This window comes from Triticum urartu, chromosome 4A, assembly GCF_056163025.1.
Source record: "Triticum urartu cultivar PI428250 chromosome 4A, HENAU_Tu73, whole genome shotgun sequence".
Classification (NCBI taxonomy): Eukaryota; Viridiplantae; Streptophyta; class Magnoliopsida; order Poales; family Poaceae; genus Triticum; species Triticum urartu.
Genome location: NC_141876.1, coordinates 581,766,781 through 581,788,929, shown reverse-complemented (window position 1 = coordinate 581,788,929; position 22,149 = coordinate 581,766,781). Strand labels below are relative to the sequence as shown.

The 22,149-nt window shown below is 45.8% G+C and overlaps 3 protein-coding genes across 4 annotated transcripts; 2 read left to right on the top strand and 1 right to left on the bottom strand.

Annotated features, from left to right (window-relative positions):
• Positions 1-3,029, top strand: LOC125554915 (epoxide hydrolase 1). The gene is made up of 4 exons (XM_048718288.2): positions 1-430; positions 537-719; positions 1,740-1,972; positions 2,631-3,029. The coding sequence occupies exons 1-4, from the start codon at positions 119-121 to the stop codon at positions 2,908-2,910; spliced, it is 1,008 nt and encodes a 335-aa protein (XP_048574245.2). The 5' UTR covers positions 1-118; the 3' UTR covers positions 2,911-3,029.
• Positions 3,030-3,338: 309 nt separating this feature from the next.
• On the bottom strand, positions 3,339-6,922 carry LOC125554335 (oxaloacetate tautomerase FAHD2, mitochondrial). Of its 2 annotated transcripts, none has more exons than XM_087519070.1 (8): positions 6,647-6,922; positions 6,348-6,522; positions 5,504-5,556; positions 4,888-4,950; positions 4,337-4,387; positions 4,124-4,241; positions 3,896-4,037; positions 3,339-3,705 (listed from the first exon to the last, which is right to left on the bottom strand). In XM_087519070.1, exons 1-7 carry the CDS (start codon positions 6,893-6,895, stop codon positions 3,922-3,924), a joined length of 825 nt encoding a protein of 274 aa, XP_087375196.1. In that variant the 5' UTR covers positions 6,896-6,922; the 3' UTR covers positions 3,339-3,705; positions 3,896-3,921. The 2 variants fall into 2 exon arrangements, with proteins under 2 accessions (XP_087375196.1, XP_087375195.1); XM_087519069.1 differs by having other exon boundaries at positions 3,339-3,612.
• A 13,304-nt stretch (positions 6,923-20,226) lies between these two features.
• LOC147976813 (uncharacterized) lies at positions 20,227-21,082 on the top strand. The gene is made up of 2 exons (XM_087519856.1): positions 20,227-20,538; positions 20,822-21,082. Exons 1-2 carry the CDS (start codon positions 20,227-20,229, stop codon positions 21,080-21,082), a joined length of 573 nt encoding a protein of 190 aa, XP_087375982.1.
• Positions 21,083-22,149: the final 1,067 nt, after the last annotated feature.

Sequence of the window (22,149 nt, the reverse complement as noted above, 5' to 3'; positions counted from 1 at the left end):
CAAGTCCCATTTCCCCACCCGGCACAGTCTCACCCGAGCTCAGCTCAGCATCCCAAAGCGGCACTGCACGACACAACCGTCGATTCGAAGCGACAGAGTCCAGCCGGTTCGTCCGACCATGGCGGCGGCGGCGGCGGCGCCGGAGATCAGGCACCGGCAGGTGGAGGCGAACGGCATCACGATGCACGTCGCGGAGGCCGGCCCGGCCTCCGCCGCGGCGCCCGCGGTGCTCTTCGTGCACGGCTTCCCGGAGCTCTGGTACTCGTGGCGCCACCAGATGGGGCACCTGGCGGCCCGGGGCTACCGCTGCGTCGCCCCCGACCTCCGCGGCTACGGGGGAACCTCCGCGCCGCCCGACCCCGCCTCCTACACCGCCTTCCACGTCGTCGGGGACCTCGTCGCGCTCCTCGACGCCCTCCGTCTCCGCCAGGTAACCTACCCCCCCCCCCCCCCCCCCCCCCCCCGCCAGGCCCCCGAGCCGCTAGATCGGCCTGCGGCGGCTGATTGACTGACTGACTGGCGTGCCGGCGGTGAAGGTGTTCGTGGTGGGGCACGACTGGGGCGCCATCGTGTCGTGGAACCTCTGCCTGCTGCGGCCGGACCGGGTGCGCGCGCTCGTCAACCTCAGCGTCGCCTTCATGCCCCGCCACCCCTCCGCAAAGCCCCTCGACTACTTCCGCCGCGCCTACGGGGACGACTACTACGTCTGCAAATTCCAGGTGCGGGATTGCTTCCTGTCCAATGTTCGGCCGCTGTCTTATGAGCAATCCGGGGACAAGAGCTAGGAAACCTGCTGCAAATGCCTAAATCGGGGCATGGTGATTTGAGATTTCTATAGTTGCTATGTAGTATGGTTCTTTTTGTTAGGATGATCTCCACCGTGTGGGCCCAACGGCCCACCGGGCCCTTAGATCCGCGCCCTGATCGGAGGCGCTCAACCCACTATGGGTGACGGGCCCCTGTCACCTGCACTATAAAAAGAGGTGGGGGCCGGCGGCTCGCATCACGAGGTTCGTCGCAGCGCTGTACACCCCACCTAATCCCCTACCGATCTAGGGTTAGTGCAGTGCTGATGGGAAGCACCGCCACCACCACTCTCTGCCATCACGCCGGCACCGGCGCCATAGCCGGCAACCGGAGCTCCTCGAGCCACAAGGAAAGGTAATACCTATCACTGTTGCCGGAATCCTAGCCGAACCGATCCACAAAGTCTATCACTTTTGTTATCCATTTCGGGTGTGGGAGGGCATTGGCTCACCGTAATTTCACAAATTCAGATAAGAAATGGCTGATTGGGCATATGGTTGCTTGTTCAAAGAGGAGAAAACAGACGATATTGAAGTCTAGCTTAGTACTGGCCGTTGTGTTAATTTTTCATGTCAATTGATCTTCCAGGGGTCTAGTTTAGTTTGTGCCTACAAAATTGTCCTTCCTTACCTGCTATATATAGCAGTTTCCTGCCTTGAGATGGCTTCTCTGTTTTTGCGCAAATTGCAGTTTATCACTTGCAATTAAGGAGTTACTAACATAAATGTATTGGCATGGAGCACCCAACATATTGTATATACAATGACAACAGGTGAGGAATTTATTGATAATTCGAACCTCAATGTAGACTAGTTGCATTTCTGCGCCGTCATTTTAACTTGCCTCTTTTCAAGTCCACACTTTACAATCCAAGTTTCAGGCAACAGATTTCTAGGACCTGCCTTTATATAAGTTATCGCATTGGTTGACAGGAACCTGGATATGAGGCACAATTCGCTAGTCTTGACTTGAAGAGGTTCTTCAAAATGGCGATAACTGTTCAAACCACAGGTTCTTCTGCTATGTCCCTCCAAAAAATGCAGTCAAGCAACAAGCAAATAACACTGCCTTCTTGGCTCTCCGAGGAGGATGTCAGTTACCTAGCAAGTGTATATGCAAAGACTGGCTTTGCTGGTGGCCTTAATTACTACCGCTGTCTAGACCTGTAAGTCTTCTCGTTTTAGCAAGAAATCAGATGATCACCTGCACAATTCATACACATTACATTATCCTACACAGTACTGTGCATAGTGAACTTCTAAACCATCTATTTCTAGATGGATTGTGTTTCCGCAAGTCAATGATAGTCTACTAGATAGATGCAGCATATAACATCAGATTGTAATGTACTGATAAAATGAAACTAATGGCAAAAACTTTTTGTGTGTTCCAAGATCTGGAATAGGATTACATGACTAAGAGCATATACCAATTCGTTTATGTTTGCCTTTTAAGTAGATACCATGTTCGAGTGCCAGTATATCTTTATGATTATTATCATTCTCCTCATCATTTACTCCTGTACCAAGCATAAGCACTCAAAACCTCCATGGAATGCAATTGGCGATATACCATAATAATGATCTCACTTTTAGTCAAGGCCAGGAACAATCTGCCATGATTCATAAACCCTCCCCAGAATGATGTGCTGTGTAGACTATGTATACTACTAGTAGATTACAAATTCTAGATATATCGGTGGCACTGGCCATGCTCACAAGTCACGGTCATACATTCGCAATACATAGAGGATTGCATCATCTATCCACAATGCACCTTACATGCATCAGGAAATTGTGACCTCTGAAGATGCATATGCACAGGAACTGGGAGCTGATGGCGCCATGGACCGGAGCGAAAGTGCAAGTGCCGACCAAGTTCATCGTCGGGGACGGTGACCTGGCATACCATCACCCAGGAGTCAAAGGCTACATACACAAGGGTGGGCTCAAGAGAGACGTGCCCATGCTCGACGAGGTGGTGGTGATCAAAGATGCCGGACACTTCATCCAGCAGGAGAGAGCACAGGAGATCAGCGAACACATCTATGAATACATCAAGAAGTTCAGCACAGACCCCACACATAAATTATCAAAATTGTGAGGTCACTCGTTGATGTACAAAATTAATAAAAATACCTGTATTTGAGTATGCGGCCGTGAGATAGTTGTACAACTTCAAAGCCTGTTGGTTCATGCACTGAAATGAGGTACTTGTATGCACTGGCGGAGCTTAGTGCAAGCAAAACTGGGCTGTGGCCCGCCCAGTTTTGCTGCAAACCAATGGGCCTTTAGGCAGAAATGGGCCGTGGAGGTAAAAAACGTTGGGCTTTCTTCAAGCTGGCCCGCCCAGTCATTTTGATGTAGCTCTGCTACTACTTGTATGCAACTTGTACAACTTCAAAGCCTGTTCGTTCAAGCACTGAAAATCTCACGTGGATAACATGAGCCGTGGTTGTACGCCTGTAGATATGTTCTTTGATTAAGAGTAAAGAATTCACAACTTTCTTCACCAGTGGTACAGTTTCATCGTAGCTGGGGGAAAACGATGATTTATTCAACATAAACTGATGTGTTTTTCAGCCACATGTTGCAGAAAAGAGGGATATTACAGCTTTATTTGTGGAAGTAATAGTGTGCTAGGGCATCAGACCATAAATATTTCCAGCTTACAAGAATAGTACACATAATAGGAGACTCCACAATTGTGCGCGGAATTGCACTTGCGGACAATCGTGAGGACTGGGCTCTTGTTTCACTTGCGGACAACACAAGTCGACAGGCAGATCAAATCCAACGATACATTCTGCGGAAAGTGCAGATTGTTCATTGTTATTCTCTGATGAACAGATTATAGCAATATACAGTGTCCATGCAGTGCCAAGTACTCCCTCCGTTCCTAAATAGTAGTATAAGTCTTTTCAGAGATTTCAAATGGACTACAATATACGGAAGTATATAGACATATTTTAGAGTGTAGATTCATTCATTTTGCTCCGTATGTAGTCCCTTGTTGGAATCTCTAAAAAGACTTATATTTGGGAACGGAGGGAGTAATAAAGGAGAAAGCTCCAAGTAGGTATTCATACCAGACCACAGTTTCTTGCTTGCTACATCAGGGAGAAAATGTCCGACTGCGCCTCTGAACATCAAACTCGGCCTCGATGAGACCAGTTATACCAGCTTTGATCTTCTGCCCTATTCGGACAGGGCCTACACCCTCAGGAGTTCCTGCATGCAGAGGACCCCCATCAATAACCCACAACACATATCCTCCGATGCACTAAAACAGTTGTATAGAAAGGATATGTCATTACCGGTTAATATCACATCACCCTCCATCAACGTCATGATCGAACTGATATAACTGATTAGAAAAGGAACCTTGAATATCATATCACTTGTAGGCCCTTTCTGCCTAAGTTCATCGTCCACCTGAATATGGTTGCCCAATTCTCATTAAGAGGATGTCTAAGTTTCAATTACTTTATCTCGCAATAAGTATATTCATTGTGTATTTGTATAATTACCTTTAGCCAGAGTTCTAGATCATCAGGATTAGGGACAGCTGATTTTGGGACCTATTAAATGCACAAATCATCATTGACAAAAAATACAAAAGTGAGAGCATATATTGTCATAATAATGGAATCCCTATGTCGTCTGAAGTCACAACAACAAGATTCTAGCCCTTTTCGTGTTATTTACTTATTCCCTAGTAATCCTGATTTATTTATGTCTTCTGAATGATCAGAAACAAGATCAGTACATCTTCCATAGGCTTTCACTTAGTGTTCAAAATCGGTTTGGAGTGATCACAGGAAAAGTGGCAGAGAGTAGGCTAGTGCAACTTCTTCTGTTTCTTACAAACTGCGTGACTTAAGCTAGTATGAAGAAAAATGAACTATAATTTCCACAGTTGATCTCAAACCGTTTTTGAGCTCCCTTAGTTTCATTCTAACTTTAATAAGATGTTTATTTGTGTTTCTCATACACAAATATTTACAAATGGGACGAAAAAGTAACAGCTCACAAGCTGACTAGTACACCAGTCTTTGGAGGAAGAGAAACATTGGCTTACCACTGCACTAATTGGAGTAAAGGTATCCTGTGCTTTAGCCAAAGTCCAAGGAAGACCTGCAGACTAAGAGTTCATTGATTAAGCAATGCCAAAACATTTGACATAGAAAATATCTTACACTAACAGACAATGGGTTATATTGTTTGTCCTTCTTTCTTTCGTTACTCTTTATGCGATGAAGGGGACTGTGGGTTAATTACAAGGTCATGTTGGTCAATTATTTACTACAGGTTAGCAAAAAATATACCCAAACCATTATGTCAGATTTGCTAGGTGGAAGAAGATAGAAAGATGTAACACAAACAACTAGCGCCAACATAAAATATGGATTGTGCTCTATGAATTGGTACACAAGATGCAACTTCTGAGACTACAATGCCAAGTTTTTTTGCTGGTTTTACTTGCACAAAGCTGAGCTGATCAGTCAAAAGAAGAAATTCCTAAGACAACAGCGTGCAACTTTATTTTTTTGCTGAATTTCTTTCATAAGTTCGAGTTTGAATGCTCTTTCTATCTTTTGAGTTTCAACTGCCACCAGGAAATAGCAGATGGCACGAACCAACAATAAACAGCAGCTAGAATAACACCAAAGGAAACTACAAGTGTTAGTGCACACCTTAGCTACAGACTGAAGGTCCCTTGCTGTCATGTCCAAAGCAAGAGCATAACCTGAAAAATGGATATGGAAGCAATTATGTCAAATTTATCATATCACTAGTGAAAAACCTAAATTTATCGCCTCAAACATTTCATGCTCTCTACATTGACAAGAAACACATGGATAGAGTGACCCCAACCTGCTCATTTTTCAGATGGAAAGAGGAGAAACTCACTCAGGACTACACCAAACAAGACTATCCATGAGTATTTGAGTATTTGTATTTCAGAAAGAGAATACATCCAGGACATGAAAATGCGATTAGATCAGGAAATTAATGTGCTAATAAGTTATTGTCATCTGCCTGACCATGGCAATCGGCAAAATAGGCATTGCATAAGCATGTTGACCAAGCAAAACAGATTTCCTATTCCAAACTCCACATTTGCATTTCCAACCGAGCTTATCGAATACGAAGAATTAGTACGGAGTAATTATCTGGAATTCCTAAGTCATTGCCTCACTCTGCTTACTTAATTTACCAAACTGATGCTATTGTCGAACTGAAGCTCCAACATACATTTGCAGCATGGGGAATATCCTAATTAATTTTCAATCAAACAAAATGATATCAATTGCCACCAAATTCTGCAATTACAGCATCAGGGTGAATTCTGTCGACCAACAAGGGAATGCAGAACGGACATCTGATCAGCATCAGAGTGAATTGTCCCTGACCTACTGCCCTGTCTGATAATTTCCTCAGATCAATTGTCGAGTGAAACACGGTTGTTAAGAATGGCAGGTAATCGCGTAGGGGGAGGCAGAGGCGGGGCACCCCCTAACTGCAGACCCTGGTTACCTCCGACGAAGTCCATGGCGGAGGCCTCGGGCACGTCGCGCGCGCGCCGTGAGATGACGACGGCGAGCTCGACCTCGTGGTGCAGCGACTCGAGCGGCTCGGGCACCTCGACGGCGGCGGTGGCCACGCCCGCGTGGAGGAACGAGGAGGTCGGCTTGAGGAACAGCACCGGCTCCTGCAACGAGAGCCGCGACGCGCACGCCGCATCAGAGACCGCGCGGGAAGAAGAAGAAGAAGAAGAAGAAGAGGAAGGGCGCCTCGGGATCGGAGGGGGGTCGGTCAGGAAGGGGGGCGTGGACCTTGGGGACGGGGTTGCCGAGCTCCTTGGCGTGGGCGACGTAGTTCCGCCCGACCCCGACGATCTTCGTGCTCGCCGCGAGGAGCCTCTGCGCCGCCGCCGCCATGGCCGGAAGAGCTGCGACTTGGGAGCTGGGGATGGGGCACGACCTCGACTGGAGGTGGTAGACGACCCGAAGCAAAGGACTGCTCAGCGGAAGGCTCCGTGACAAACGAGACGAATGGGTCCAGATTAGACAGAGGAGGCCCATACGAGGGGAGCTCCTGGGCCTCGGCCCTTCTACATAGATCTCAAAACGACGAAACCACTAATTAAGGGCCGTGACAAACGAGACGAATGGGTCCAGATGTTAGGTTAAGCGGTGAGGTGGTGCCGATGGGAGCAAGGAAAAGGTTGGTAAGCCAAGATGGGACAATCAATGTTCATGAACATCCTAGTGTGCCTATACAGCCGGGTACCGTGGCAGGGAAAGTATTGCAGATCGAGACTGCTCCTTCAACACATGTTGCTGCTACTTGTACACCGGGTAAGAACCCAATTGTCAAGAGAAGGCGCCAGGGGAAAGGAGAAGACGAAGATGTAGAGGACCCAATGAATGAGGCGACATCCCAGATGGATGGCCGCCAAGCCCAATGAAAACCTTGTGCTGGAACTGCCGCGGGATTGGCGACCCCGCGACAGTCCGTGAGCTCCGGGAGCTCATTCAGGAGTGTGCACCGTCGGTGGTTTGCATTGTGGAAACGCAATTGTCAAAACAGCGTGTGGAAGGTTTGACGTCTATGTTGGGCTTTGAGGGTGGTTTTGCGGTAGCCAGAAGTGGAAGAAGCGGAGGGTTGGCTGTGTTTTGGAGACATGGTTTGAATTTCAGAGTTAAGAACTTCTCCCGGTACCACATTGATGCATGGGTGGCTGAACCGGGGAAGGAGGACTGGAGATTGACTTGCTACTATGGTGAGGCAAATCGATCACTTAGGCAGAACACTTGGAACACCATGACCCGGCTTCGAGGTGAATCCACTCTTCCATGGTTGTGTATTGGGGACTTTAATGAGATTCTTAGAAGAGAAGAGCAGATTGGTCCCAATGAGAGGGATGAAGCCCAAATGGCAGGTTTTCGAGAGGCTGTTGATGTGTGTGGCCTAGCTGACATCGGCTACATAGGTCTTGATTGGACGTTTGAAAAGAAAGTAAGAGGAGGGTAGTACTGTCGTGTTCGACTGGATAGGGCGCTGGCCTCAACGGAGTGGAGCTCCATGTTCCTGTTTGCCACTCTACGTCACTTACAAGCAGCAAAATCGGATCATTGCCCGATCGTCTTATGTAATGAGTTAGATGCTGTAAACAATCGTATTGCAATAAAGAAGCCTTTTCGTTATGAGAAGATGTGGGAGACGCATGATGATTTTTTCCCTATGGTTGACCGGTTTTGGGCAGCTGAGCAGGGCGAGACGCTACATGACCTGAAGACCAAAATGGAGCGTTTGGCAGGCTCACTGTCGAGTTGGGGCTCTAAAACCTTTGGTCATGTGAGGGCTGAGCTACGACAGCTGAAAAGGCGGCTGACTGATTTGAGATCGGACAGTGCTAGATTTGGGCCATCCTATGAGGAGATCAAAGTTCAGGATAGAATCATGGAGCTCAATTTTCGTGAAGAAATAATGTGGATGCAACGGTCAAGAATTCAGTGGCTAGCGGAGGGGGATAGCAACACTAAATTTTTTCACCTAAAAGCTTCTATGCGGAAGAGAAGGAACCGCATCTCTCAGCTTCGGCGGGAGAATGGTACTGTATGCAACGATGAGGAGGAGATTCGTGGTATGGCCAGAGAGTATTATAAAAACTTATATACATCTGAAGGTACTATAGGAATGGAGGAAGTGTTGTCCCACATACCTAGAAAGGTTGATGATGGTATGAATGACATGCTATGTGCTCCATTCAAAGATTCAGAAGTCAAGGAGGCCCTCTTTCAAATGTTTCCGACTAAGGCTCCGGGCTCGGATGGCTTTCCAGCACATTTCTTTCAAAAGAATTGGGGGCGTTTGTGGGGAAGAAGTTACCAAGGTAGTTGTCGTGGAATTATCACGGCAGATGTCCTTAGTGTCAGGACTTAGTCGCGAGGCCAACGCATCTATGTGGTAGCTTGAAAGGGGTTGAGCGGGACAAGAGACACGATGTTTTACCCAGGTTCGGCCCCTCACAGTGGAGGTAAAAGCCTACATCCTGCTTCATTGATATTGATGATGATGATCATGGTTACAAGAGTGCTCGATCTCGAGAGCTATTGTCTAAACCTAACTTGTCCAATTTGTGGAACTTGTCAATCTTCTCCCCCTTTGGGGAGCCTGCCCCTCCTTATATATGTTGGAGGGGCGGGTTATATGTAGAGTCCTATTAGGATTAGGACTAGTCTATCTTCAATACAAACCGGATACAAGTCCAGGTCTTAAATCCTTGTAAGATAATATTCCTCCTGCCTTCCTCTTAAACCGGCCCACCATTAGACGTGAACCGGCCTTCTGGGTCTTGGGCCTTCTCATCTGTCTGTCCTGCACGTCGGATTACCAGTGAGTCATAATGACCAGGTGGGTTGCTTGTAAACCGCCAGGTCAGGGCGGGTCGCCGGTGACTCGCCAAGTGTCAGCGGGGTCTTCAGATAAACCGCCAAGTCCTGGCCGGGTTAACTTCTGGCCGGTTTACACCGCGGGGTATATCCCCGACATTAGCCCCCAAGTTTAGCTTGGATTTATTCATGGTAAACTTATGCTGCAAAATAAACACAAGAACAAATTTGACAGGTTATGCTCCAGGTTAAGAATTTTTGTAAACCGGTACCTGATCATCCTTAAGTCCTTGTTATTTCCTCCTTCTGGGAAATCCGGGTCAATAGACCAGCTTCATAATCAATTTGCCGACATTGGCTTGTCACCGAGAAATATTGTGAAGAATAACTCCTTTGACTCAGCTCCGCCGGTTTAAGAAATATGGGTCTGAAAATACTTATCTGATATTCAGCCGGTTTGAAGATGTAAAACTTGCCGGTTTAATATTACCAAAATGGCCGGTTTATAAATATTGATGGCACCGGGTCATAATTGTTGTCAACACCGGGTTATGTAATTGATCTTCCTGATTTGCTCAAAACTGATAAAATGAAGATATTCCTCCTTTATATGCATAATACCTATAGCCCCCAAGTCTTAAGAGGAGAACATAGTGATAACTTAAGACTTGCTCCAATAAGTGTTTCAACCTTGAAGAAATCCGGTTTGTTCATCTCAAAACTGAATACTCCATATATGTAGCCCCCAAGTGCCGGGTTGTCATGCTTGCAGCAACCTGGGACTTGTAATTACTTGATGCTCATAAAAACTTCAACCAGTGTAGCCCCCAAGGGCCGGGTCATTATGCAATAATGAGCAGGGACTTTGTAAGTATAATCTTGTAAACTTTGAACAGCAACATGTGGCCCCCAAGGGCCGGCTTAGTAAGATAATACTGAACCGGGACTTGATATATATACTTTAATGAAAATAACATATTATAATGTAGCTTCCATCATAGGGCTTGAACCCATGTCCACAAGGTTAATAGCTTTGTGCTTTACCAACTGAGCAATGGATTCTTCAATATTATGGACGAAAACTTGTGTACCTTGAATTGTTGATAGGAGCAATTGGTAGCCCCCAAGGGCCGGCTCATTATAATATGATGAGTCGAGTCTTCAATAAAACTAGTAAAAATGACTTTGCATTAGCCCCCAAGTGTCATGGTGCATGCTTGCTGCGACATGAGACTTGCATGTAATCTCAATTTGAATAATGTAGCCCCCAAGTGCCGGGTTGTAAGCCTGCAACGACTCGGGACTATTCCTTCCATTGCAGAATAAATCATATCCTTTGATAAAATAATAGCCATTAAAGCGACTTTGAAAACTTGATAATACCGGTTATTAATAACCATAAAAATCCAGCCATGTTGGCTATTCAAGATAATATAATCCGGTGAAAACCTCTATTCATTCAATATCATAATGAAAATTCAGCCAAGTTTGGCTATTTGAATAATATAACCCAATGATTTATAAGCGCATAATTCCAATGGCGCAATCCAAATATATATATACTGGCGACTTATAGTCCAAAGCTAGGCCGGTTTAACAAACCTGTTCCTGCATACAACAAGTTTAAAGTGTCCTGGCGGTTTACCGCCGGACGGGTCATAATGCCCGACATATAACCCGGGTTTATAACCAAGGCTGCACTTAAGAATAATCAAATATGAAATATATCATACCTATGACATTGAATCACATTGTTGGTTTTACCAACTTTTTGTAGGAAAGGTGATAACCCCAATCTTGAGTACTGATAACTCCTTCCATATTGTACCGGTTTATGATAAAACCATACCGGGTTGTGATAAACACCGTGTTACTCCATAAGAGGATGTTAACAACAAGGATCAAACCGGGCAAATAGTCTCCGGATTGAGGTGAACTGTGTTCCGTCAATTGATTGGTTAAAAAACTTTGTCGGTTTAAAAAACGCAATAAAAAGCAAAAACCCCTCTTCAAAGAAAAGTGTAAATCAAGTGCAATGACAAAACGTTGCAAAAAAAGGTATATTTGAGCTGATCAGATGGTGTTACCATGGTCGAACACGACCAAGCTCCCGTTAGGTGTAACTATGGTTCTAGTCAGCCAGGTCCCCAAATGAAACCGTGGCATTTATGCCGATCAAGTGGCATGGTCATGGTTCGGGTTCGACCAAGCCCCCAAGTGATTCCGTGGCCTTAGGCCGACCAAGAGGCATGACTGGTTCAGACGTGACCAAGTCCCCAAGTGATCTGGTGGCTCTTCGCCTATCAAGAGGTATGGTATTGGTTCGGACACGACCAATCCTCCAAGTGATATGATGCTTTTGTAAAGCTAACTCAAGGGGTAAACCGGAGGCCGCTTTAGAACAACTCTGTGTAACCACCCATGATGTAAAAGAACAGAGACCTCGCTTTATGAAGCAGAAGCCCCCATGTGATCAATAATATGTCAGGCCAGTAAGGCGGGATACCCATGTTTGAACCGCGCATCATGGCAGCAGGTCCTCTTTGGCAATTTTTAATTTTTTGCAAGAGATAAATTCTTCTTGAACCGGATATGGAGACCTTCAAAGCTTTGTGGGAGACATCTTTCCCTTGAACCGGATTTTAAACCGGAATCTTCATTTTTAGCCGGAAATTTTCTGACGGCCTTTAAACTCGAACTTCCGAGAAGTTAATTCCTTTTTGAACCGGAAATTCTTAAACCGGATTTGAGCGCTTCAGAGCTTTGTGGGAGAATAAATTTCTCTTGAACCGGATTGTAAGCCGGATATTTGAGAGCTTCAGTGAGACTGACTTCCCTTGAGCCGGATTTTAAACCGGAATCCTTTCTGATGACCCGGATCTTCTTCATTGAGCCGGGATTTTGTAACTGTCATATACTTTCTAATCCGGAAATCTTCTGACAGCACGATGTGAATCCGGGACCGGGTTATCTTTCCCTCCAACGTATTGGGGTTCTTGACTTCACTGAAAACCGGCAACGTTTGCTAAGTCATATCATTGTAGCCCCCAAGTCTCAAGGTGACTCGAGGAGTTAGCTTGAGATTCTCCACATTTGACTGTGATATAAACCGGCATAACTTGTATATCATTGGCGTTGATAGCACGATCCGAATCCATAGAAGGTTGAGGTGACTGCGGTGGGTTGTAAATGATCCCATATGAGCTGTATCAGCAACTCGGCCAATGGTTCCTTCCAACTGGTGATTTGAAGTTAACCAAACTGTAGTGGCGGCGATTTATGCGCCTGCCCATTGAACCACCCAGTGCAGACGGCGGTTGATAGTATATGATGATTTATCTCCATTTTGTTGAAAGAAAAACCGGGCTACCCAAGCTGTGACTTGCTCATACTCAATAAACAACTCATGCAGACAGGTGCGGTCCGGTATGTTGGTGTAGACCAGGCCGCGAGAGACGGACGACAAGGACGACCGCAACATCAGAGGCAGCTCGGACAGATGAGTCGGCCGCGGCATTGTAAACTGGTGCGGAGGGGGAAGATCGGCACCGGTGTCGTAAACCGGCTCGGACGGGCGAGTTAATCGCGGGCGCGGTCCCGGCAAGCTGATGTAAACCGGGCCACGGGGACGGCGACCTTCTCACGTTCATTCACCGGGTGGTAGGACACGGACGAAACACCAGTGCAGAACATTGCTAGCGCGTGCTCCGTGCCCATAACATAACGCCTCATTTGTAATGAACAATTGCCCTGCATAAACAATATTGCAGACCAAGGCAAAGATAAACTGCTCTTTGATAAAAATAATATGTGCTAATCAAATATATTTCATATGGGTGTCACCTGATGTGTTTAGGCCGAAAATAACCCGCCATGAAGTTGATGATAACTGTATGAAGCTAAAATTAATCACGGGTGAACCGGCCGCAGTGTGGTAAACCGATGCGGACGGGTGAGTCGGCCGTGATGTTTGTAAACCGGCACGGACAATGAGTCGGCCGCATGCGTGGACGGATGTAAACCGAACAGCGGGGGCGGCGATTTGCATGTGTATCCGTCGAGCAACATGGCCCGGAAGAACGCCACTGCAAAACTATGCCGACACACGCTCCATGTCCGCGGTATAACAATACATTTGTCATAAATAATTATCCTGCATAAAAACATTGCAGCAAAAATAGATTGTTTTTTGATAAAAAAACAATATATGTTAAAAGTAGACTCGGATGAATATCACCTGATTTATCCGGACGATAAATGATTCGTACGCAGGCTAGAATTTAATCGGACCAAATATCAGTGTAGATGTGCCATGCATGGCTGTTATTCTGTCTTTCTCTTCCTCTTTCTTTCCAATGATGGACAAGGCAGCTGCTCCTTTTTTTTTCCTTTCTTTAATCAGCCTGAGCAACTTTCGCAACCGATGATAGATCTTGCTGAACGTAGCACATGTTGGTAAGAGCATGGTTAATAGAAGAGCCGGCAACGAGCTCTATACGAATGCCAGGTCACTTGTAGCCACCAAGAAAGAACTCTCGTATAATAAAGCTGGCTATAGGCATTAGCTATAATAATTAATGTCTACATGCATGGCAGAGAGAAAAATGCAATTGATTGGAGAGGAGGAAGCTGCGCTAGCTTTAAGCCCTTGCATGCAGTTTCTTTGTCTCGAGCCTTGCGCTGCAGCCGGTGACTCACGGAACGCCCGCTTCCTTCTCTCTCCTGTATTCTCTTCCCTCCAGCTAGACTTTATCTGAGGTGGAACGGCTTGTAGCCAGCTGACTAGGCGCTATTATACTTGCTCTAAAAAGCAAAAGGCTGGACTAGCACTCTGTACTAGCGCAAGTACTAGTGCCTTCACACGTACCAATGGATAATGGAGTAGTAGCTGATGACTTGACTTCGGTTTTCGCACACATCTTTGACTTTGCCTTTTGAACTTGGGCTCAAATCTGACCGGATTAATACTACTAGTAATAGTAATTTTCCCCAGCTGTCTCTGGCATCACGTGCCTCCTGTTTTAGATAGGAAACAATGCTTGTTGCTATTTTGGTTTTGACTGTGCTGGACAGGCTGCTCCAGCGGCGGATCTATCTCCTGGCGTATCCTTTCCTTTCTTATTTTATTCCGAACTCGGTTGATCTAGCTTGTCCTTTGCCTGGACTTGGTCAATGTATTGATAGTAGAAAAATATATGGGATATTGGAGCCGCAAACTCAGTGATTGGTACGCGTACACAACTCCTGTCGGTTTCGGTCTCTTGCACACGGTATTTCCAACATCGATCTGGCTTCGGATCATTGGTGAATTGACGACTTGATGGATCGCTAGATGCCACGCACAACAATCGCCGAGGAAATTTAATCACATCCCTCCGATTGCACAATGACGCGAGGATTAGATTCATGTTGGCCTCATAAATCAGCAGTTTGCCCGACGACAGCGATGGACAAGTTGTAGCCCTAATTTTCTTGAATCTTAAATCTCACAGATCTAAAATCTGGTTTGATGAACTGAAGTTGATGCACACCCTTTCAAACCAGCTCATCCGGAAAATTGCAAACTTCTCGATCCCTGGAGAGATCCCTCCAAGAACTCAACACCACCGTGCGCAGGCCCCACGGTGGGCGCCAACTGTCGTGGAATTATCACGGCAGATGTCCTTAGTGTCAGGACTTAGTTGCGAGGCCAACACATCTATGTGGTAGATTGAAAGGGGTTGAGCGGGACGAGAGACACGATGTTTTACCCAGGTTCGGCCCCTCACGGTGGAGGTAAAAGCCTACATCCTGCTTCATTGATATTGATGATGATGATCATGGTTACAAGAGTGCTCTATCTCGAGAGCTATTGTCTAAACCTAACTTGTCCAACTTGTGGAACTTGTCAATCTTCTCCCCCTTTGGGGAGCCCTGCCCCTCCTTATATATGTTGGAGGGGCGGGTTATATGTAGAGTCCTATTAGGATTAGGACTAGTCTATCTCCAATACAAACTGGATACAAGTCCAGGTCTTAAATCCTTGTAAGATAATATTCCTCCTGCCTTCCTCTTAAACCGGCCCACCATTAGACGTGAACCGGCCTTCTGGGTCTTGGGCCTTGTCATCTGTCTGTCCCGCACGCCGGATTACCAGTGAGTCATAATGACCAGGTGGGTTGCTTGTAAACCGCCAGGTTAGGGCGGGTCGCCGGTGACTCGCCAAGTGTCAGCGGGGTCTTCAGATAAACCACCAAGTCCTGGCCGGGTTAACTTCTGGCCGGTTTACACCGCGGGGTATATCCCCGACAGTAGTGCTATGGGTGCTTAATGGGGAAGAGTCTCCGGAGGTGGTTAATAGGACTTTCATTGTCATGATCCCTAAGGTATTGAATCCAACCACCTTATCTCAGTTTCGACCGATCAGTTTGTGCAATGTGATCTTTAAAATTATTTCAAAAGTTCACGCCAACCGGTTGAAAAGGATCTTACCAGAGATTATTTCACATGAGCAGTCAACATTTGTTCCTGGGTGACTTATTACTGACAATATCATAGCAACTTATGAGTGTTTGCACTTCATGAAACAATCTAGGAGTAAGAAGAATTCGCACTGTGCGTTAAAACTGGACATGATTAAGGCTTATGATCGCGTGGAGTGGGAGTATTTGCAAGCAGTGCTGGAGAAGCTGGGTTTCAAGCATTCGTGGGTGATGAAAATCATGGCATGTGTATCTACAGTCTCATTCTCAGTGCTAGTAAACGGGGATATAACAGAGGAGTTCAAACCGTCTAAAGGGATCACGCAGGGAGACCCTATCTCCCCATATTTATTCTTATTGGCAGTAGAGGGTTTATCTTGTCTGTTGGAATCAAAGAGTACCAATGAGGATGTGAAGGGAGTGGTGATAGCCCCAACGGCACCCCCAGTTAACCACCTATTATTCATTGATGATTGTTTGCTCATGTTTAAGGAAAATTCAGGGGGTGCCCAGATTATTAGAGACACCATTCATCAATACTGCGAGGCATCCGGGCAGAGAATCAACCTCACAAAATCTAGCATCTTCTTTGGAAAGGGATGCCGAGAGGAAATAAGGAATGTAGTGAAAGGCATTCTGGAGGTCACCAATGAGTCACTCTCGGAGAAATACTTGGGCTTACCTACTGAGGTGGGCAGATCAACAAATGGGACTTTCAAGTATATAAAGGATAGACTATGGGGGAAGATTCAAGGCTGGATTGAGAGGTTTCTAGCAGCAGCAGGTAAAGCAGTCCTGATAAAATCTGTTGGTCAAGCAATATCAACTTTTTCCATGTCCTGTTTTCTACTTCCCCGAGGGTTGTGCCAAGCTATAGACACCATGATACGAAAATTCTGGTGGGGAAGCAAAAATGGCAAAAGAAAGGCATCATGGGTCTCCTGGGATGTACTTACTATGCCTAAGTACATGGGTGGCTTGGGCTTCCGTGACACACATCTTTTTAATCTTGCAATGGTAGCCAAACAAGTGTGGCGTTTGATACAAGATACTGAATCTCTAAGTGCGCGCTTGCTGAAGGCCGTTTACTACCCTTCCTGTGAAGTTTTATATGCAGAGCTCGGGAATCATCCATCTCAAATATGGCGAGCTATTGTTCAGGGAAAGGAGGTCCTCAAGCAAGGCCTAGTTAGAAGAATAGGAGATGGGAGAACCACGAGCATTTGGAATGATAATTGGATCCCGAGGGATTTTATGCTGCGTACTGTACATCCTCGGTCCACTAATCCACCTGAGTTGGTAGCAGACCTCATCGAAAGCATGGAGAGGTGCTGGAACAGAGGAATAGTTCTTGAACACTTACAACCTATTGACGCCCGGGAGATACTTGGCATACCATTATCGACCATCCCTACAGATGACTGCTAGGCATGGCAGTATGAATGTCGTGGCCATTTCTCTGTGAGGTCTTGCTACCGAATGCTTAAAGAAACCAAGAGGAGAAGAGAGGATTGGCTTGAGGGGATTGGAGGGGATTCAGATAGCAGTGCAAAAAAGCAACAATGGTGCAACTTATGGGGGACTAAGGTTCCAGCAAAGTTGAAAAACTTCTTATGGAGGTTGGCTCATAACTCAATACCAACCGAGGGAGTCAAATTTCATAGACATATTTCTGATTCTAGTTTGTGCAAAATATGCAATGGAGCTGAGGACAACTGGAAGCACGCCCTTATTGATTGTCCAATGTCAAAGTGTGTTTGGGCTATGGTGGATGAGGAGCTAGTCGAATATATGATAAAAATTCAAACCGGAGATGCAAGGCTGTGGCTTGGTGAGCTTCAGCGGACAACTAATGAAGGTCAGTTTTTGAAAGCGATTGTGACACTATGGTCCATATGGTGGGCTAGAAGGAAGACCATTCATGAAGAACAATTCCATTCGCCTCATTCAACTCTGTGCTTTATCAACAGGTACATCGCAGACCTGGCTCTAGTACCAAAGAAGCAAGAGATGAAGCATGGGGTTTCAAGAAGCACTAGCTCAGTGCAGAAGTGGCGTCCTCCTCCTGCTGTGGGTTGGGCAAAGATGAATGTTGATGCTGCGTTATCTCGCAGTGGTGAAAGGGGAGCCCTGGCAGTTGTGAGCCGGGATCATACAGGCTTCTTCCTTGGAGCATCGGCACTGGTGTGCGAAAGTGTTATTGATCCAGAGATCCTAGAGGCAATGGCATGTTGTGAGGGGCTATCTCTGGCTCTTGACTTAAACTTGCAACAAGTTCAGATTAGCACCGATTGTTCAGCAACAGTCAAGCATATCGGAGAGGTATACTTGGGGCCCAGCAAAGTTATTATGGACGAGATCAAGATGAAGAAGAATATGTTCCAAACCATGGAGATCATACATGAAAAACGCGAGTGTAATGTTGAAGTGCATGTACTCGCAAAAGCTGCTACTTCTTTGCCCTGTGGACGCCATCTTTGGCTCACAGGAACCCCCAAAATTATTTGTATACCTATGACTGTTAATCTTCAATAAAGCAGCTTTTATCCCTAAAAAAATAATTGAGGAGCGCTCCCCGCAACGATTAGTCGGCGCGCGGAGCGCTTGAGAGACTTTTCTGAGGCGCTCCACGCGTGATTTCCGGTTTCCCTTTGTGGTTTTTCCTTTTTTCACTTTAGTCCTTATACTTTTAATGTTTTGTAATACCTTTTGATCTGTTTTGAGATCTGTTTCTCTCCACTACTAGGAAAATGCTTATAGGTAGAAGTTTACCAGTACCGCCTGTTTTTGACCCCACACTACTACTATTAAATAACAACAACGTTTGTTAGCTTGGGCCGCGCTACTGTTACATGGGTCGCAGGGCAAAAACGGTAGCCCACTTACCTGTAGCGTTTGTTTCGAACGGGCGCTACAGCTGGTGGGCCTAGCAGTAGTGCCGGCCTCTACCCAGCGCTACTACTAGGGGAAAAGAAAACCTGCCCGAGCGCCCCCCGCACCCCCTCACTCTCACAATCGATCCCCTCCGACAATGCCGCCGCGGTTAGGGTTCCTCCCTGGCCGCCTCACCCCCGTCGACGGCGCCGTGCGCTGCCACCACGCGTGGTCGCCTCTCGCCTCCTCCGACGCTCCAGCCCCGTAAGTCCCCCTCGATCTCCTCCTCCCTGCGCATGCCACCACTAGCTAGGCTCCAATTGATTCGCCGCGGCGGCTCGCCATGTTTTGGGATTTCGCGTGGGGGAAAGGGATTTAGGGATTGCACGGTGACTCCGCGCTTCGATCCGACGTGTTCAAGGCTTGTTTCCTTGCGTGATTGGGGAGAGAGTAGAGAGAGAGGGGTTAGGTGAGACAAGTAGAGGCTTTTTTTTGCTCACCGAAATTTGGGTTTGAATTCTTGATTAGCAGTTTAGCAAATATAATTGAACTTGGGTTTCAATTCTTGGTTGTTGTCCCTGGAGCAGTGGCGGCGGCGGCGGTGCCTAGTGTTCTAGGGTTTAGAGAGGGGTTCTTTCCTGACACTAGGGTTATGTCGTGAATTCTCCTCCTTTCATCTGAATGATGTTGATTGTGCCAGTTCTTCTTAAAGGTCTAAATGTTTGTATCCTCGTGATGAGCTACCCTATGTGTGAATTTGATCCACTAGCTTCTTTTTTGATGCATATAAAGATATGACCAAGAAGCCCTCACTGTTATGTGGTTTCATGGAAAAATCAATGCTTGATTCGATACTCTTTCAGGTTGAAGAGAGTGTCTGTATGTGGTGATGCTCAAATTGTCAAGTTGTTATGGTGCGCATTTGAATATATGCTAACACCCGTTTCGAAAAAAATGCTAACTGATCTGTCTCATGTCTTTGTTTTCTTGAATGAGAAAACTAACTTTGCTGTGTTAATTAGGACAGGTTGATGCTATCTTTTGTCTGTGTGTGCGATTGTTCTTCCCTTGTATGACCTCTTAGTCTGGTGCTTATATTTTGTAGTAGAAAATGTTGGCTACATTTTCACCCACTTGTGAATTCTATATTAGGCTCTATTTGGGTTATTAGGCTCTGTTTGGGTTACATGATCTCTATTAGGTTATTGTCTGAACTGAACTACAATTTAGTTGTTATTTTGCTTGCCATGTGAACCTCATGTGTATTCTCTATGATGTGTATATTATTCAAATCCTGATGTGTGTATTGAAAACTTTATATTTAATTTTTGGATCGTTAATCCTCTAATCATATTGCTTTAGGGAAATGACGCCACCACCACCACCACCATGCCGACGGTGCAAGTCAAGGTGCACCAGCAGCCTTGCAACTGGCACGCTGTTCGGCATCTACTACCAATCGAGTTTTCTTCATGCAGCGGTAATAAATTATATGAAACTAGTTACCACTATTTTGTTTTTAGTGTTATTGGCATTAATGCATCGTGTATATATCATTTTGCTTTTTTCACACAGATCATCCCATGCAATGTGAGGTCAGAATTCAACAAGCTGACCGGAGACTCTGTGACCTTTGAGGCTCCTGGGGCCCCCTACACTATGGAGGTCAAGAAAGGATGAAATATGACGCAGGTGGGAGGAGATGGATGGGTCCGTTTCATCGCCCACATGCGTATCATCGGTGGTGAGTTGATCAGCTTCTCCTTCAGAGCAGAAAGACCCAAGTTGGCCCTAATTTATGTCAACAAAGAAGAAGATGATGAAGATGATGAGGATGATGACGACCCACTTGGTGAAGCCATCGTTGCTCAAAGAATGAGGTTGAGCGAGAAGGAGGTGTGCAACCTATGGGACATCATTCCGCCACGTGCTAACTTCGTCGGGGTGCCATTCGTGACCCGCCTGACAAGTACCATGGTTGATCGGCATATCATAGTATGTTGCATTTACTGTAGTAATTTGATGATATGCTTTATTGTTATACTTAGTGTAAAGTCCGATGATATATATGCTTAGTGAATCTTATATGCTCAGTAAATCCGATGATCTATATGCTTAGTGAATCCGATGATATATATGCTAAGTGAATCTTATATGCTTAGTGAATCCAATGATATATATGCTTTATTGTTATACTTAGTGTAGAAATGTAGTACTGTCTTTTGATAGTGTAGAATGTGTGAGGCTACTTATTAATTGATATGTTTTTCTTATTCAGAAATTGCCAAAGAGCCTATCTGAGAGTTTTGGTATCAAGCCTGATGAAGAAGGCTTTGCTGGAATATGCCTTACTGCGAGGGGCTCCATCACCACTTGTGCGTACGACATGGACACGGACGGTCGCACACACTTCAACTCGGTTGGGTGGAAGAGCTTCCTCGTCGGCAAGAATCTTCATGTTGGACAAGCAATCCTAATTACTATCAGGAACACCCACCAGCCAGGCTTGAGGATGATGGTCGTCATCGATATCATCTAGAACTACATATGCTTGTGAGATCTATCCATGCATGCGTGTGGATGCTGAACCATATATATGCTAGTATGACTACCTAGTAGACTTATCAACTATGATCTATTCATGCATTGTTGACTACTATATATGAGTTTGTGAGATTGTGTGGTTATATTAAATGTGGTATTTGTCGTTAATGCTTGTGAGATGGTTTTGTGAACTTAGTTTATTTGCACTGGACTTGTCTTGATTTCCATGAATATTGCCTCTGACTCTTATTTTATTTTTAATTTCTATTTACCTAGTTGTAGCGCGGGGAGAAAATAGGGCGCTACTACTATGTGATCATAGTAGTAGTGTTGGTAGAGAAAGAGGCGCTACTACTAAGTATTTTAGCTACAGCGCTTGTTTAGAAACGCGCTACTGCTAAATAATAGCTGTAGCGCCCTAGCAGTAGCGCTACTGCTATGTAAAAAACCAGCACCACTAGTAAGGTTTTCTCTAGTAGTGCTCTGGTGTGGGCGAACCGTCGTCGCGCACTGTTCTTTCTTTGCCGTCGTCTCCGCCCGTCGCGGTCACCGTTCTTGTCGCGTGGTTACGGCGGCCCCTGCCCCGGCCGCCGCGCTTGTTGCCTGCTCTTACGGTGGTCCTTCTTTAGCGTCGACTACGCTTCCCCGTTCGCGATATCATCGTTCCCTACCAGTTGCCTTCATGGGTTCCCTGTTTCCCTTTCCCGTTTCTCTTTTTGTTCCCATTATATTTCCGGGATATGGAGATTTATGGGGTAGTTACGGGTGGGGACTACCAACACTGTCACATGTCAAGTTTCAACTTGGTTTTGTGGGATTAGTTCTTGATAACCATTGTGTTCCTTGCAGTTATGGCTTGTCCTTTTTGCCGTATGCCTGGTGGCCCATGTTCTTCCGTTGATTCTTCTGTAGATGGGTTCAGTGTTGTCCTGGATCGGCGTTGTTGGAGGCGTGTTGTAAGAATATCATTTTATAATTGTTCAATTTTTGGCACACACGCTTATTTCTTTTGGTGCTGCCCATGCTGTTTAAGTTTTGATTATGACCCTTGTTTTGATTTGT